Source organism: Xenopus tropicalis, chromosome 4 (genome assembly GCF_000004195.4).
Source record: "Xenopus tropicalis strain Nigerian chromosome 4, UCB_Xtro_10.0, whole genome shotgun sequence".
Lineage (NCBI taxonomy): Eukaryota > Metazoa > Chordata > Amphibia > Anura > Pipidae > Xenopus > Xenopus tropicalis.
In genome coordinates, this window is record NC_030680.2 from 103,748,491 (window position 1) to 103,764,455 (window position 15,965).

At 39.4% G+C, this 15,965-nt stretch overlaps 1 protein-coding gene across 2 annotated transcripts in view; it reads left to right on the top strand.

Annotated features, from left to right (window-relative positions):
* Positions 1-15,965, top strand: part of abca4 (ATP binding cassette subfamily A member 4) — a 123,023-nt gene that overhangs the window by 93,231 nt on the left and 13,827 nt on the right. For both annotated transcript variants that reach the window (XM_031900048.1, NM_001011033.1), the window contains 5 exon segments: positions 1,187-1,364; positions 3,476-3,591; positions 4,144-4,291; positions 5,126-5,249; positions 14,533-14,662. In XM_031900048.1, coding sequence (XP_031755908.1) covers positions 1,187-1,364; positions 3,476-3,591; positions 4,144-4,291; positions 5,126-5,249; positions 14,533-14,662 — 696 coding nt within the window.

Here is a 15,965-nt window from a genome sequence, read left to right on the forward strand (position 1 = left end):
ATTTATTCAAATTCTAATTTCTAATCCATTTAAAACTCCAATACAAATCCAATTTTAATTCTACTTTTGAACTCAAATTCTAATACAAATTCACAGTCTTACCCGAATTGCTATTCCAACTATAAATCCTTGTCTGATTTTTAAATGCAGTTTGGCATTTGCCATTTAATTTAATTCCAAACCCAAATCTATTTCAAATTCCTAGTCAAAAATTAAAATAAATTACTAAGAAATTCTAACAAGATATTGTAGTCAAATTCAAACAAAAAAATCAAATTAAAATTAAAAAAGTCTATAGCACAATCCACTTTCAAATCAAATTCAAATTACTAATAACGACAATCTCCAATTTACAAACACAATATGTCAACATTCAAAAACTCAAATTTCCGATCAAAATAAGTTTAAAATTCCCAGTCAAGACATCCAGATTCAAAATCAAATTCAAATTCCAAAGCAAAATCAAATTCCAGTTCTATAAAACATTATCATTGAATTCCAACACAAAAACAATTTTAAAACTAAGAATTATTCACAGGATACACAATTATAGACCATTAGGAGGGAGGGGTATATGGCAAGTGCAGTAACATCTAGAAAGTGTAAAATAGAAAGTGAAAGTGATTGCTTTCCCTGCCTTTATGCCATAAGACATAGAGGCAAGGCAGGCAATATATGACTGATACCTGAGATTGTTAATAGATGTTTAAATAAAAAAAAAAGAATTTGGGTTTCATGTTTAATTTGCAAAGGACTTTGATTATACAACTTTTCATGTCTGGGTGACAGGTCCCCTTTAAATTAATTGAATTAATTAAATTAAAATAAAATTTGAATTCCAAATCAAAATTAAATTCCCATTTTACTAACCAGTACAATATTCAATTGTTCAATGAGTTTTCTATTCATTTGATCAATTTCTCATTTCTAATTTTGTATTTCTTGACATATACAGATGAAGCCACTTTGATTTGTGTGGTTATCCCATTTATGCCACTTAGCACAAAAATTGCATCACATCAAACCTTCTAATTAAGCCTTAGGTAAACAATGGTTGTATTGTATGATTCAGTTTCCTTAGTTTATCTCAAGTCATGGAGCATTTAACACACAAATCCATGTGGCTGCATCTCAATCTTATTTTTAAGTATTATCAGATATAAGATTTTTTTTATTTTCTTTCCAGGTTGACAACCTCAGTGGATGTAGTTGTTGCAATCTGTGTGATTTTTGCCATGTCATTCATCCCAGCCAGTTTTGTTCTCTATTTGATTCAAGAGAGAGTGTCCAATGCCAAGCATCTTCAGTTCGTCAGTGGTGTTACTCCTGCTATTTACTGGCTCACAAACTTTGCTTGGGATATTGTAAGTAACAAATGCTTCACTGTTCTGCACACAAAATCAATTTGGAAAACTAGCAGGACCATCATGACCAATGGTCTCAGAGGCACTTAAAGTAGAAGGAAAGTAGTTTTGGCATTTTATTGCCAATAGATTCGCCACATTAGTGCCACCTAGAACATTATATTTATTCTGCAGAAAGCACTACCATACCTGAGTAAAGAGCCCTAGAAGCTTCCTCTGTTTGTTTAAGATTGCAGCTGCCATTTTAGCTTGGTCTTCATAGCTTCCTGCTGTATAGCTCTAGCCATTATAGCTCAGATTACACATCGGGGTGGGGGGAGTGAGTTTTATTAATTATTATGGGAGGGGGGATTAGGAGAGGGGAGAGAGCTGGGCAGACTCTGGCCCTGGGAATGAAGGATTTTTCTGAGAGAGGAAGTCAGATACTGAAGAACATGTTAACAAAAGGAAGACAAGAAATCTTGTGTTTCTTTTGAAAGAGGATTTAGTGCAGCAGTGCTGTTTAATCTCTGTGGTACTAAGGGCCAGAATTTTCCTAGCCAACATGGTGGAGTGCTAATAATGGAAGCCAGTATTAATCACTCCCTTTTTTTAAACCACACCCATTTTATCACAAGTGCTTTTAAAAGCACATCCAGATTAAAGGTGGTAGCACACCCAAAAACAAATAATTTGTGCTCACCCTTCATTCATTTGTGAAAGAAGTTTATTATGGGCAGGCAGAGTATGGCACACAGGCAGGGCAGAGAAGGGAAAGAGACGGGGAACCCTATCATAAGTAAGTAACTGATCATGACCACTCCAAGAACAGTTTGTACTGCAGTACATACAGGGATGCAATGCAGGTGCTGTTCCTACAGTCTGAGGTGTGAACAGGTGAACAATGTGGGTGCTTACAGTCTTAGGGGCACATTTACTAACCCACGAACAGGCCGAATGCGTCCGATTGCGTTTTTTTCGTAATGATCGGTATTTTGCAATTTTTTCGGAAAATTGACGCGACTTTTTCGTTACCAATACGATTTTTGCGAAAAAACGCAAGTTTTTCGTAGCCATTCCGAAAGTTGCGATTTTTTCGTAGCGTTAAAACTTGCGCAAAAAGTTGCGATTTTTTCGTAGTGTTAAAACTTGCGCGAAACGTCGCGCCTTTTAAGTTTTAACGCTACGAAAAAAGCGCAACTTTTCGCGCAAGTTTTAACGCTCCGAAAAAATCGCAACTTTCGGAATGGCTACGAAAAACTCGCGTTTTTTCGCGCAAATCGTATTGGTAATGAAAAAGTTGCGATAATTTCCGAAAAGTCGTAAAGGCTCCGAAAAAATCGCAAAAAATACGAAAAACTCGCAAAATGTTCGTTTTCAAATCGGAATTTTTCCAATTCGGATTTGTGGGTTAGTAAATGTGCCCCTTAGTCTGAGGTCTTAGAGGTGTGAGCAATGTAGGGCATTACAAGTGTGAACGCAAAAATGGCATCGCCGATGAGAATAATGCAAGGTCTTACAAGTGTGACTGACCAATGCATGATCATGCATGTGTGAACAATGCAGCAGTTTACAGGTGTAAATAACTCAGAGAATTGCAGGTGTGAACAATTCAGGGACTTACCGACTGAATCTGAGGTGTGAATAATGCAGGGGGCAGTTAATCTCAGTACTGATACCATTTAAATCTTACACAGAGGTAAGCCATCAAAGCAGCTAGACAGATCCGAGAAAGACGAGAGGACAAATGGACAGCACTGCTCTATAGTATCAATATATACCAGTTAAACAATAGCTACAGTAGAACAATAGTAGATAGATCTTTATGGAGCAAGCTATTAATATGGAAAGGGGTGTTCTAAAAACAAGGGCATATTGTATGTTGACCCTTTAGCCCCACACCAAATAATTGATTTTTCCACAATATATAAATAATGTCAAGAGGCAAACAATATTTCACTTTCTGTCAAAAGCCAAGTACTCTATTAACTGTGAATCATGTCTTCATGCAGAAAACTAATCCAAAACCATCTCCCCACTTGAGCTTCTTTGTGGAAGCACATCAAACATACATGTCTTCGTTCTATGTACACTGGCAACAACTTCAGTTTTTCTTTCTCTTTCTCACCCAGATAAATTATGCTATAAGTGTTGCCATGGTTGTGATAATATTCATTGCTTTTGACAAGAAAGCCTACACTTCTTCCAGTAACCTGCCTGCACTGATTGCATTGCTATTTTTCTATGGGTACGTATGATGGTGTGTAAACAAATTGTTCTATACCAAAAAGGGCCTTGATACTGCTGTAATGTTATATATAAAGGATAAGTGGAAATGTTAATGCTAATGTGCAACCACAAAAACTAGACATGTCTGCTATTATATTAAAGAACTGTGAAAGACTTTACAGAGTATGCGCCTAACTTAAACAGCTCACTATTCAACATAGTATGCCTGGTGTCAATTTTAGTTCCTTTGGGAATGTAATATAAAGTGCTTTTTCAGATTTTAGCTATTTCCTGGATGACTAAGACAAGCTTTGTTGGTATGCATGATATTGTATATGTATGTATATGCATTATATTGCCATGCATTATATTATACTATATAAATTATGAATATATTTCCATATGCCCACTTTTTCAATTTGACAAATATTATTAAATATTAATTAAAAGAAACACAACATTTAGCATAGTTTTTAGAATGATGTAAAAAAACAAACAAAAAAAACAAAACAAAGCAAGACACTCTCATGTGCCTGACATGTTGCTTTCTCCTGTGAATCTTGCTTTACAGGTGGGCTGTGATCCCTATGATGTATCCTGCCTCTTACTTGTTCAATGTCCCTAGCACTGCCTATGTTGCCTTATCTTGTATCAATCTATTCATTGGCATAAATAGCAGTGCCATCACATTTATCCTGGACCTGTTTGAGAACAACAGGGTAAGTCAAATTGTGGCTTTTATGATAGCAGTTCATATACAGTATTGCATCCCATTTTCTCTTCTTCTTTTAGATTCTGAGCTGCATGAGCAGCCTGAGTTCCCCTTTGTAGCAGTTAATTGTTTGTAATATATATATAAGTATATTTGATGAATAAACCCTTCTATTTTACAGTGCTGCAGAATATGTTGGAGCACTATTAATAGTAATCATTGCCAATATGACGCATCTTGCAAACTGCAATTTTCAGTCACAAATCACCTGGTTTATACCTATGATACAGCATTGTAGACAAATGCTATGTTGCATCCATTGCAATATGCAAGTGACTCACCAATAGTGATCCAAAATAGCACCCATTTTACAAATTGCTTGCAAGTTGCAATAGATGCAGTTATTGATACAAGCTATTGATACAAGCTGCTAATGGAAGTCTGAAACTGGTGTAATCTGAGGTGCATTTGCCTCACTGTGTGCACTTGCATGTAATTTATTAACTTGTTAGACAGGTGCATGTTGTTAGGAGCAGGAATGGGCACAAGATTGGGAATTACACCAAATGTATGCTCAATTGTGCACTCATTTAATGGTGTGTACTTACCCTTTACTCTATTTCTAGAATAACTCGGTATCATAAGTTAGAATATAGGGGTACAACATACCTGTAGAATAAACAGTTCAGTACCTTCCACAGGAAAATATTTTAATGTCTGTGTACCTTTTACTACTATGTATTGGTTTAAAGAAAAAAAGACATCTGTGCATTTATATCTATCCCCACTCTATTAGCTGGGGCTACGTTCTTTTTTTAGTGACATAACTTTTTTTATTCAGTCTCTGTTGAAGTTCAATGAGAAGTTGAAGGATCTGCTTCTTATCTTCCCACATTTCTGCCTGGGCCGTGGACTCATAGATTTAGCCATGAACCAAGCAGTGACAGATGTATATGCTCGGTTTGGTGAGTGCTCCTTGATATTCAAAAAATCTGTAAATCATGTAGTTGTGTTGGGTTGAATACACCACAGACTGTTCTTCCACTTTGGCTTATTCTTCCGCTTCGTCTTCTTCTTAGCGCCCCCCCCCCCCCATTTTCTAAACACTACTCCTCCTACAGTTTTAGGGGTACAACACCCAAACTCCCCACACTTCTTCACCCTATAGCGGAGCAGGTTGCTTGTGCTTTTCTAAGCGATCCCACCCCCGTCTTTTTATGGCGCCGCTCCGAACCCCCCAATTTTCCCATTGACTTTGACAGGGAAGATTTTCAAACTGCTGCCACTCTTACAACTTTGAAGCTACACCCCCCAAACTTGAATAACATAATCATGGGGTCACCCCAAATGAAACAGCAACATTTGTTGGATGACCCCAAAGTGGCAAGGGCCAACAACAGCCAATCAAGTTTTACCCATTGACTTTAATGGGGAAATTGAAACTGCTGCCAATCTTACAGCTTTGAGGCGACACTCCCCAAACTTGAAACACATAGTCATGGACTCAGCCTGAATGAAAATATGATGATTGCTGGATGCCCAAAAGTGGGCGGAGCTGTGAACAGCCAATCAGATTTTATCTATTGATTTGAAGGAAATTCAACCTGCTGCCATTCTCACAGTAATAACACCGGGGTCCCCAAACTTTTTACACTTGGTCACTAGGGGACTGCAGTTTTTGTTTTGGAAAGTGGGCGGAGCCACCAACAGCCAATCAAATTTCACCTATTGATTTTAATTGGTTTGATGCCAGGGTTCCCAAACTTTGCACAGTCAGTCACTGGGTGACTACATATTCAGGGTTAGAACAAGTGCGTGGAGCCACCAACAGCCAATCCATTTCCACCCATTAGATTTCATTGGTTTATATTTAAACTGATGCCATTATTTAAATATTAATTCCAGGGTTGTTAAACTTTCCAGAGTTAGTCACTGGGTATTTGCTGTTCAAAGTTAGAAAAAAGTGGGCGGAGCCACCAACAGCCAATAACATTTCACCTATTTACTTTGAAAGGTGAAGTGTAAAATGCTGTGAGTCTCACAATCTTTATGCCTGAGTCCCCAAAATTTGCAAAGTTGGTCACTGGGGGACTGCAGTTCAAAAATAGGAAAAGTGGGTTGGGCCACTAACAGCCAATCAGATTTCATCCATTGAATTTTATTGGTTTAAATTTAAAATGCTGTCATTCTCACACTATTTATGCCAGAGTGCCCACTGTTTGTCACTGGGTGACTTCGACTCAAGGTTAAAAAAAGGGGCGGGGTCACAACCACCAATCACAATTCACCTATTGACTTTCATTGGTTTAAATTTTAACTGCTGCCATTCCTTAACTATTAATCCTAGGGTCACGAAAAAACTGCAGTTCCAGGTTAGAAAAAGGGGGTGGAGCCACCAACCGCCAATCAGATGTTCACTCGTTGGCTTTCAGTGGGGAAATTTAAATTGCTGCCATTCAGACACTATTAAAACCAGGGTCCCCAAACTTTGCACAGTGGTTTTTACTATATAACTGTGGTCCAAGGTTAGAGAAAGTGGTCAGAGTCCATTCAGTGACTTCATGTTTTTTAATCCAACATGAAGTTTGTTCTCAAACTTACTTTTCTAGTTTGTATATGTAATTGCTATTGAAAGCAGCATTTGCTGAACTCCTGGTTGTTACTTTTTAAACAATGTTGCAAGTGCCAGGCTCCTCCAGCAAGTCAGGTCTGTCAGTCTGCTGCTTGTGTTACACTGTTTCAAATGCCAGAGCCCCCAGGGCAGAGTGATACTAATATTTACAGTTAGTATTAGTGGTTGTATATATGGTTTATGTATGTGAGTGGATAAACAGGTCAGTATGGGTCTGTATGTGAGTGGATAGATAGGTCAGTATGGGTCTGTATGTGAGTGGATAGATAGGTCAGTATGGGTCTGTATGTGAGTGGATAGATAGGTCAGTATGGGTCTGTATGTGAGTGTATAGATAGGTCAGTATGGGTCTGTATGTGAGTGTATAGATAGGTCAGTATGGGTCTGTATGTGAGTGGATAGATAGGTCAGTATGGGTCTGTATGTGAGTGTATAGATAGGTCAGTATGGGTCTGTATGTGAGTGGATAGATAGGTCAGTATGGGTCTGTATGTGAGTGGATAGATAGATAGATAGATAGATAGATAGATAGATAGATAGATAGATGATAGGTCAGTATGGGTCTGTATGTGAGTGGATAGATAGGTCAGTATGGGTCTGTATGTGAGTGGATAGATAGGTCAGTATGGGTCTGTATGTGAGTGGATAGATAGGTCAGTATGGGTCTGTATGTGAGTGGATAGATAGATAGAAAGATAGATAGATGATAGGTCAGTATGGGTCTGTATGTGAGTGTATAGATAGGTCAGTATGGGTTTGTGTGTGAGTGTATAGATAGGTCAGTATGGGTCTGTATGTGAGTGGATAGATAGGTCAGTATGGGTTTGTGTGTGAGTGTATAGATAGGTCAGTATGGGTTTGTGTGTGAGTGTATAGATAGGTCAGTATTGGTCTGTATGTGAGTGGATAGATAGGTCAGTATGGGTTTGTGTGTGAGTGTATAGATAGGTCAGTATGGGTTTGTGTGTGAGTGTATAGATAGGTCAGTATTGGTCTGTATGCGAGTGGATAGATAGGTCAGTATGGGTCTGTATGTGAGTGGATAGATAGGTCAGTATGGGTCTGTATGTGAGTGTATAGATAGGTCAGTATTGGTCTGTATGTGAGTGGATAGATAGGTCAGTATGGGTCTGTATGTGAGTGTATAGATAGGTCAGTATGGGTCTGTATGTGAGTGGATAGATAGGTCAGTATGGGTCTGTATGTGAGTGGATAGATAGGTCAGTATGGGTCTGTATGTGAGTATATAGATAGGTCAGTATGGGTCTGTATGTGAGTGTATAGATAGGTCAGTATGGGTCTGTATGTGAGTGGATAGATAGGTCAGTATGGGTTTGTGTGTGAGTGTATAGATAGGTCAGTATGGGTTTGTGTGTGCTGGGTTTACTTGGAAAGGTTGAACTTGATGGACTCTGGTCTTTTTTCAACCCTATGTAACTATGAAAACTGTGTATTCGATTAGTGGAGTAGACTAGAGGTACATATTATAATACCGTAACAGGCAGGCAAATGAGGACTGTGCAAATGTCACCTCCAGCCTGCAGATGGGCAGCCTTAGACAATCTGGAAACTGTAAGGCTGATACCATGTGACTTTGCAAGGAGAGATGGGAAAGAGGAAGCCAAGGCAATAAGGCAAGGAGAGAGCATGCACAGATCTGGCAGAAGGGAGAGTGAGAGACCCCCTGGGATGCATGGTTGGAAAAAGTGCAGGAAAGGTTGCACCAACTGCAGGTTCCCCTTAGTGTGCCAGTAAGTGTCAGTCATGGAAGGATTTTACTCTCCTTGCACCTTAGCAGTGTCGGACTGGGACCCCAGGGGCCCACCAGAAAACCTTATATCATAGGCCCCCTCTCCAAACTATTTTTCCTCCTTTCCTCACCCAACCTCTTTATTCTCCTAGTCTCTTTGTACATGCTAGCATCTATTCTTCCATCTATTTCTCCTCTTCATTTCCATTTAGAAATAGGTAATGACCATATAGCAGGCCATTTGGTAAAGGGCAGGAGGGCCCACTGACACCTGGGCCCACCGGGAGATTTCCTGGTGGCCAGTCCGACACTGAGTAGGTCAGTAGAGGAGCATAACAAGCGGTTCGGTTGGTATCTAGAGATAAGTGCAGAGATGTAGGGTGGGACAGAGTTATGAACTGCTTTTAATGTAAGAGTCATGAGTTTGAATTTTATCCTGGATGGTAGGGGAAGCCAGGGGAGAGCTTAGTCTCTAATTGCATCTATTGAATAAAGATGTATACTCCTGTACTGTAGCTTGCTGGGTGCCCACTACAATGTGTTTTAAAGTGCATTAGTAACAATCCATGAAAAGTAATGTCTGTTTCTAGATGTCAAACCCAACAGCCAGAAACGTTGTCCTCAAAGTACAGTGGAGACAAAGGGTCAGGGTAAGGGGCAGCAAATACTTTCTAACTAGAGAGACTTGTATCAAATAGCAATGTAGCAGCCATTACAAAGAGAAGAACTAGGCTGCATTGCTTTTTGAATCTGCTTCTAAGTTCTGGCTTCAGAAAAGAAAATATGGATCCTAATATGTCTCTTTCTCTCCCCAGTTTGATGGCCATGCTTTATGAATAACAACTGGCAAAGTCCACAGAAGTGTTTATCTGGTTACACACTAACCCACTGGCCAGTTAAACATGCTTAATATGTGTTTCAAAAAAGCATCAGTTAATAGAGCTTCTCCTGCATTGAAATCTGTGTGTTTTCCCATGCCAGATTCCCTTAAAAACTACCGTTCTACCTACTACAGTATTGCACTAGAGTCCCTGATTTTCTTATTAAAACCTATACAATAAATCAACTAAGAACTTGCTATGCCACAAAGATTAGTAGTGTTTGCAAGGCAATGCTTCAGAGCAAATGCACCACGCAGCATGGATTAGAAGCTGAAGATGATTTTGATTTAGAGCATTAATAGACGGAACACTGGGGGCTATGTAAAAAAAAGTGACTAAGTTTGCCCAGGAGCAATCACCCATTGCAACCAATCAGCATTTAGAATTTGCTGATCACCTATTTAAAAGCAAACATCTTAGTGGTTGCTATGGGTTACTGCTACTGTGATTTTTTTACATATGTGGCATCCTTCCATTTATTTTATATTGTACACAGATGTCCAGGGTATGATAAGTATTTAACATACATTGACCAGCCAATGACTAGATGGGCCAATGACTTCAAGAAGAAAAGTCATTTGCCAGATCTGTAGGGGATAGAAAAGTTGTCAAAAAAAGTGCAAGAGTGCAGATATGCGCAGAATGAAATATTTGCTTATCACAGGAAACACATTTGCTGGTTGTGGACAAATCAAAAAAATAAAATGAGGCAAACAGAACAAACTCCTCTTATTTAGTTTAATGGTAACTACAGCCCATCAGTTTGCCCAGATGCAGCCCCTTTCCACCTGCTCATGTGAACAGAACATATGTTGCCCATCTTAACTCAGCACAAGGTGACAATTAATGAGATTTCATTGTTCCCTCCACCTTCATATCACTGGCAAACAGTCTCAGTGTTTTTAGTTATTATAGAGATCTGGAAAAGGCTGAAACCCCTCTAACATCAGTCTGACCACCCAGGGATATTTGATCAAATAACTTTCACATTATTATAGCCTTTGATGAGACCCATCATGTCTGGCACTATCAGGTCTTAGGGGGGCATCTTGCAAAGGGCAAGACGCATTGGGACAGGAATCGTCTTGTTTTTTCCCCCCCAATGTATAATATAAGGTTGAAGGGAGTTGTTGCTGGCAGGAGGAGGGCCGTACCATAGTATCCAACAGCTAGTGCTTTAATGGAGACTGTTACACAGTAGAAGCTGTGTGGAAATAAAAGTGCTGGGAATGAGACAACTGCTGATATTGGGGCACAGTATAACCTTACAGTTTGGGGCAGCACCACTAAACACACACTTGGGCTGCTGTTTGTCACTTACAGTTATGACTGTTTCTTGTGGGAGAGGGAAAGGACTTGCCCAGCCCTCATTAAAACAGTAAAACACATTGTAAACCAATTGTATATTTGACATTATACAGTTAAAGGAAGGGGGAATATGATACTAGGAGAAAAGGCTGCATTTTGGGATACTGTCAGCCCCAGTGTTGCTCCATAGAACAAGTAGCCCTATCTGAAAGCTGCACTGATGACATCATGAGCTGGAAAAGACAAGATTACTATATGGGCAGTCAGTTAACTGGGCAGCACGGTGGCGCAGTGAGTAGCACTGTCGCCTTACAGAAGCACTGGTCATTAGTTCAATCCTGGCCAGGGCACTGTCTGTAAGGAGTTTAAGTGTATGTTCTCCCCGTGTCTGCGTGGGTTTCCTCCGGGTTTTCCGGTTTCCTCCCACACTCCAAAAACATACAGATAGGATCCCCCTACCCTTAGTGTGTGAATGTGTGAGTGAGTGATAAGCCAGTATGAATAATCTCCATGGTCGTGGAGGACTATACTGGCTTGAGTGAATGGGAGCCAGTATGAATAATCTCCATGGTCGTGGAGGACTATACTGGCTCGAGTGAATGTTTTGCAAAACATTTGTTTTCCCCCAAAAAGATACATTGAAGTCAATGGGCCCTTTTTATCATATGCGTTGTTTTGCAATATGAAATTTCAACATGCAACAAAATTTACCTAATTTATCTATATTTTTGGAGTTCATATAATACTTTTTTTGAAAAATTTACATTCATATATTTTCATAAAGGACATGTCAACCCCAAAAATATTTTTTTGCCTCATAAAAGAAAACATAATTCAAAGCAACTTTCCAATATCAATTTGTTAAACATTATTATTGCTTTAATAGTTATTGTGTTGGGTTGAAAACCCCACAGACTGTTCTTCCACTTTGGTTTATTCTTCCGTTTCTTCTTCTTCTTAGCGCCCCCCATTTTCTAAATGCTACTCCTCCTACAGTTTTAGGGGTACAGTACCCAAACTCCCCACACTTCATCCCCCTATAGTGGAGCAGGTTGCTTGTGCTTTTCTAAGTGATCCCGCCCCCCATCTTTTTGTGGTGCCGCTCCGAACCCCCCAATTTTCCCATTGACTTTGACAGGGAAGATTTTCAAACTGCTGCCACACTTACAGCTTTGAAGCTACACCCCCCAAACTTGAATAACATAATCATGGGGTCACCCCGAATGATACAGTGACATTTGTTGGATGACCCCAAAGTGGGAAGGGCCAACAACAGCCAATCAAGTTTCACCCATTTACTTTAATGGGGAAATTGGAACTGCTGCCAATCTTATAGCTTTGAGGCGACACTCCCCAAACATGAATCATGGGCTCAGCCTGAATGAAAATATGATGATTGCTGGATGCCCAAAAGTGGGCGGAGCTGTGAACAGCCAATCAGATTTTATCTATTGATTTAAAGGAAATTCAACCTGCTGCCATTCTCACAGTAATAACACCGGGGTCCCCAAACTTTTTACACTTGGTCACTAGGGGACTGCAGTTTTTGTTTTGAAAAGTGGGCGGAGCCACCAACAGTCAAATTTCACCTATTCATTTTTATTGGTTTGATGCCAGGGTTCCCAAACTTTGCACAGTCAGTCACTGGGTGACTACATATTCAGGGTTAGAACAAGTGCGTGGAGCCACCAACAGCCAATCCATTTCCACCCATTAGATTTCATTGGTTTATATTTAAACTGATGCCATTATTTAAATATTAATTCCAGGGTTGTTAAACTTTCCAGAGTTAGTCACTGGGTATTTGCCGTTCAAAGTTAGAAAAAAGTGGGCGGAGCCACCAACAGCCAATAACATTTCACCTATTTACTTTGAAAGGTAAAGTGTAAAATGCTGTCAGTCTCACAATCTTTATGCCTGAGTCCCCAAAATTTGCAAAGTTGGTCACTGGGGGACTGCAGTTCAAAAATAGGAAAAGTGGGTTGGGCCACTAACAGCCAATCAGATTTCATCCATTGAATTTTATTGGTTTAAATTTAAAATGCTGTCATTCTCACACTATTTATGCCAGAGTGCCCACTGTTCGACTCAAGGTTAAAAAAAGGGGGCGGGGTCACAACCACCAATCACAATTCACCTATTGACGTTTATTGGTTTAAATTTTAACTGCTGCCATTCCTTAACTATTAATCCTAGGGTCACAAAACTTTGCAGAGTTAGTCACTGGGTAACTGCAGTTCCAGGTTAGAAAAAGGGGTGGAGCCACCAACCGCCAATCAGATGTCACTCGTTGGCTTTCAGTGGGGAAATTTAAGTTGCTGCCATTCAGACACTATTAAAACCAGGGTCCCCAAACTTTGCACATTGGTTTTTACTATATAACTGTGGCCCAAGTTGAGAGAAAGTGGGCAGAGCCCATTCACTGACTTCATGTTTTTCAACCCAACATGAAGTTTGTTCTCAAACTTACTTTTCTAGTTGCATTCTGTCAGTTCACAACAACATAATATATAATAAATAGTGTACACAATATATTGTTACTTCTGAGCATGTTGTAGCATGTTTTTATGAATGATCCAGTTAAAACTGTAGAAATTAAGAGTGGTAAAGAGCTGTAAATACATACCACATACCTCCCAAGTGTCCTGATTTTCGCGGGACAGTCCCTCTTTTGACAGCTCAACCCGCAGTCCCGGATTCTTACTGAAAAGCCTCTCATTTCCTTTGATCTCCTGCACTGAAGCTAAAAAAGATACAAATTTAATTAAAAAGTAGCTTTTGGCAGAGAGCCCAGAAATCTTAACGAGCTTCAGCTGCAATTACAAACATTGTTTCTCACATTTAATAGAATAACTGGGCTTTTGGCAGAGAGCCCAGAAAGTTAAAAAGACCACCTGCACTGATATACAAATGTAACTAATAAGCTAAACCCCCAGAAATGTGTTAAAACTTTAAATAACCTGCCAAATTTAGTCAAATGGGAGTGGTATTTAGGGGGTGTGATTGCAAAAATGGGCGTGATCAAAATACTTTTGCGACACTATGTGCAACATTTCTTTTTGTCCCTCTTTCCATTTTCAAAATGTTGGGAGGTATGATACCAGGACATGGTGGGGCACATGTTAAAGGGGAACTCTACAGACACACCACTTGAGCTTTTTGAAAAGAAAACATAATTTCAAGCAACTTGCAATATACATCAATTAAAAAATATGCAGCCTTTTCGTGATTTTTAATGTAATAATATGACTTGGAACAGTTACTATTGTTTCCCCCAACCGGAGTGCTGGCTTTATTAGCCCACACCTCTGGTGGGGGAAACAGAATGGGGGTGATAGGTGCACTTTAGGAAACAACCAATGAAGTATAATGAATGTATTAGATAGCTATATGTTCCACACCAAAATTTGTAGTACTGAAGCTGTCAAAGGAATAATGTAAATAAAGTTCAATTTTAGTTGGTACGGTACAAGAAGGTACGTCACTTCAACCCCAGTACTTGAGTGAACAACATATTAGCAAATGAATACCTCCTGATCAGTATATAGAAAGGCAGTAAATCATAAACATTTAAACAAATCTTTTTGTCAAAGAGCTTTCCACCTAAGCTAATGTAATATTAGACCAGCTAAGCATATACTGCAGGCAGTGACAACAGCACACTGATTTGTTTTTAGGTGAAGAACATGTCTCAAATCCTTTCCAGTGGGAGTTCCTGGGCAGGAATATCTTTGCAATGGCCGTTGAAGGAGTTGTGTACTTTACTTTAAATCTCCTAATTCAGCATCGCTTCTTTTTCAGCACATGGTAAGTACTGTACTATTGCACGGCAGGAAGGTCAGGTCCTTATCATCACCTGGCAAAAGATTTTGACATTAACCAATTCAGTTGGGCTTATGTACAAAACATGCATAAACTCTATCTGAACAGATCAATTTTTTTAATGCACAGGGAAAGCAAATCATGATGGTCTGTATCTGACTGCATTGACCATTTGCACATTCCCTTTAGACTGGCAGAATCATTCAACTCCTCCTTCACCTTGTTCCAAGTTGAAGTGATGGATTCTGGAACTCCCTTGCCCCTTCCTCATAGAGTGTAATGCATGAAGTAACCTCACCCACAACCTGCCTTCTCCAACCTAATTTATTGAACTGCACGGATAACAACAAATGCGGACAAATGACAACCCTGGTGGATAACACTGCTTTTGCTCATTGTATACCTGGTGGGTGATGCACAGATTTTCTGGAATCAGAGTGAATTTAAAGCCCAGAATTCATTACTTTAACACAGAACTAGTTGTGGAAGGGATTCAGTGATGGGACATGGTTAAAGTCAGATGCAGACTATCAAAGTTTCCTCTCAGTTTGAGGAAACACATATATATATGTGTAAAAAAAACTGTGTGTGTATTTGTGTATGTGTGTTAAAAAAAAGATGCACAAGACTTAGCAGACATAATTTGCTTCCATGAACATACCATATAAACAAACAAACAAGTCTGGATTGTAATAAAAGTTACAAAATCTTTGCTCACTGCACTTCTGGATGTACATATTGTAGGGAGTGTGATATTCAGATTTTACTCTTACAAAGTAAATCATTTTAGTAAACTATGTGTACTGTTTTCTGGCACATTATTTGTTAATTTTGATGATGACCTATTAAATCTCATATTAATTTGTGTTTGGCACACATTACAGTCGCCTGTCTACATGGAGAAGAAATGTAATCAATTCCTTATTTCTAAACTATAATATTGTTTACTAAAATGATGGTCTGAACCAGTGCTGTCCAACTTCTGTGGTACCGAGGGCCGGAATTTTTCTGGCCTTTATGGTGGAGGGCCGATAATGGAACCCTGTTTTGACCACTCCATCTTTAACCACACCCATGTTATCAGAAGAGTTTTTAAGACTATACCCACATTAATGGTGGTGGCACACTTAAAAAAAAACACGGTTGGTGCTCACTGCAGGGATATCAACCATCACTCATATGTGAAAAGTTTAGGGCAGGCAGAGTATGGCACATACAGGCATGGTAGAGCTGGCAGAGTAGGGAAGGAGACAGGGAAACCTATCATGACTACGCTAGTAACTGATCA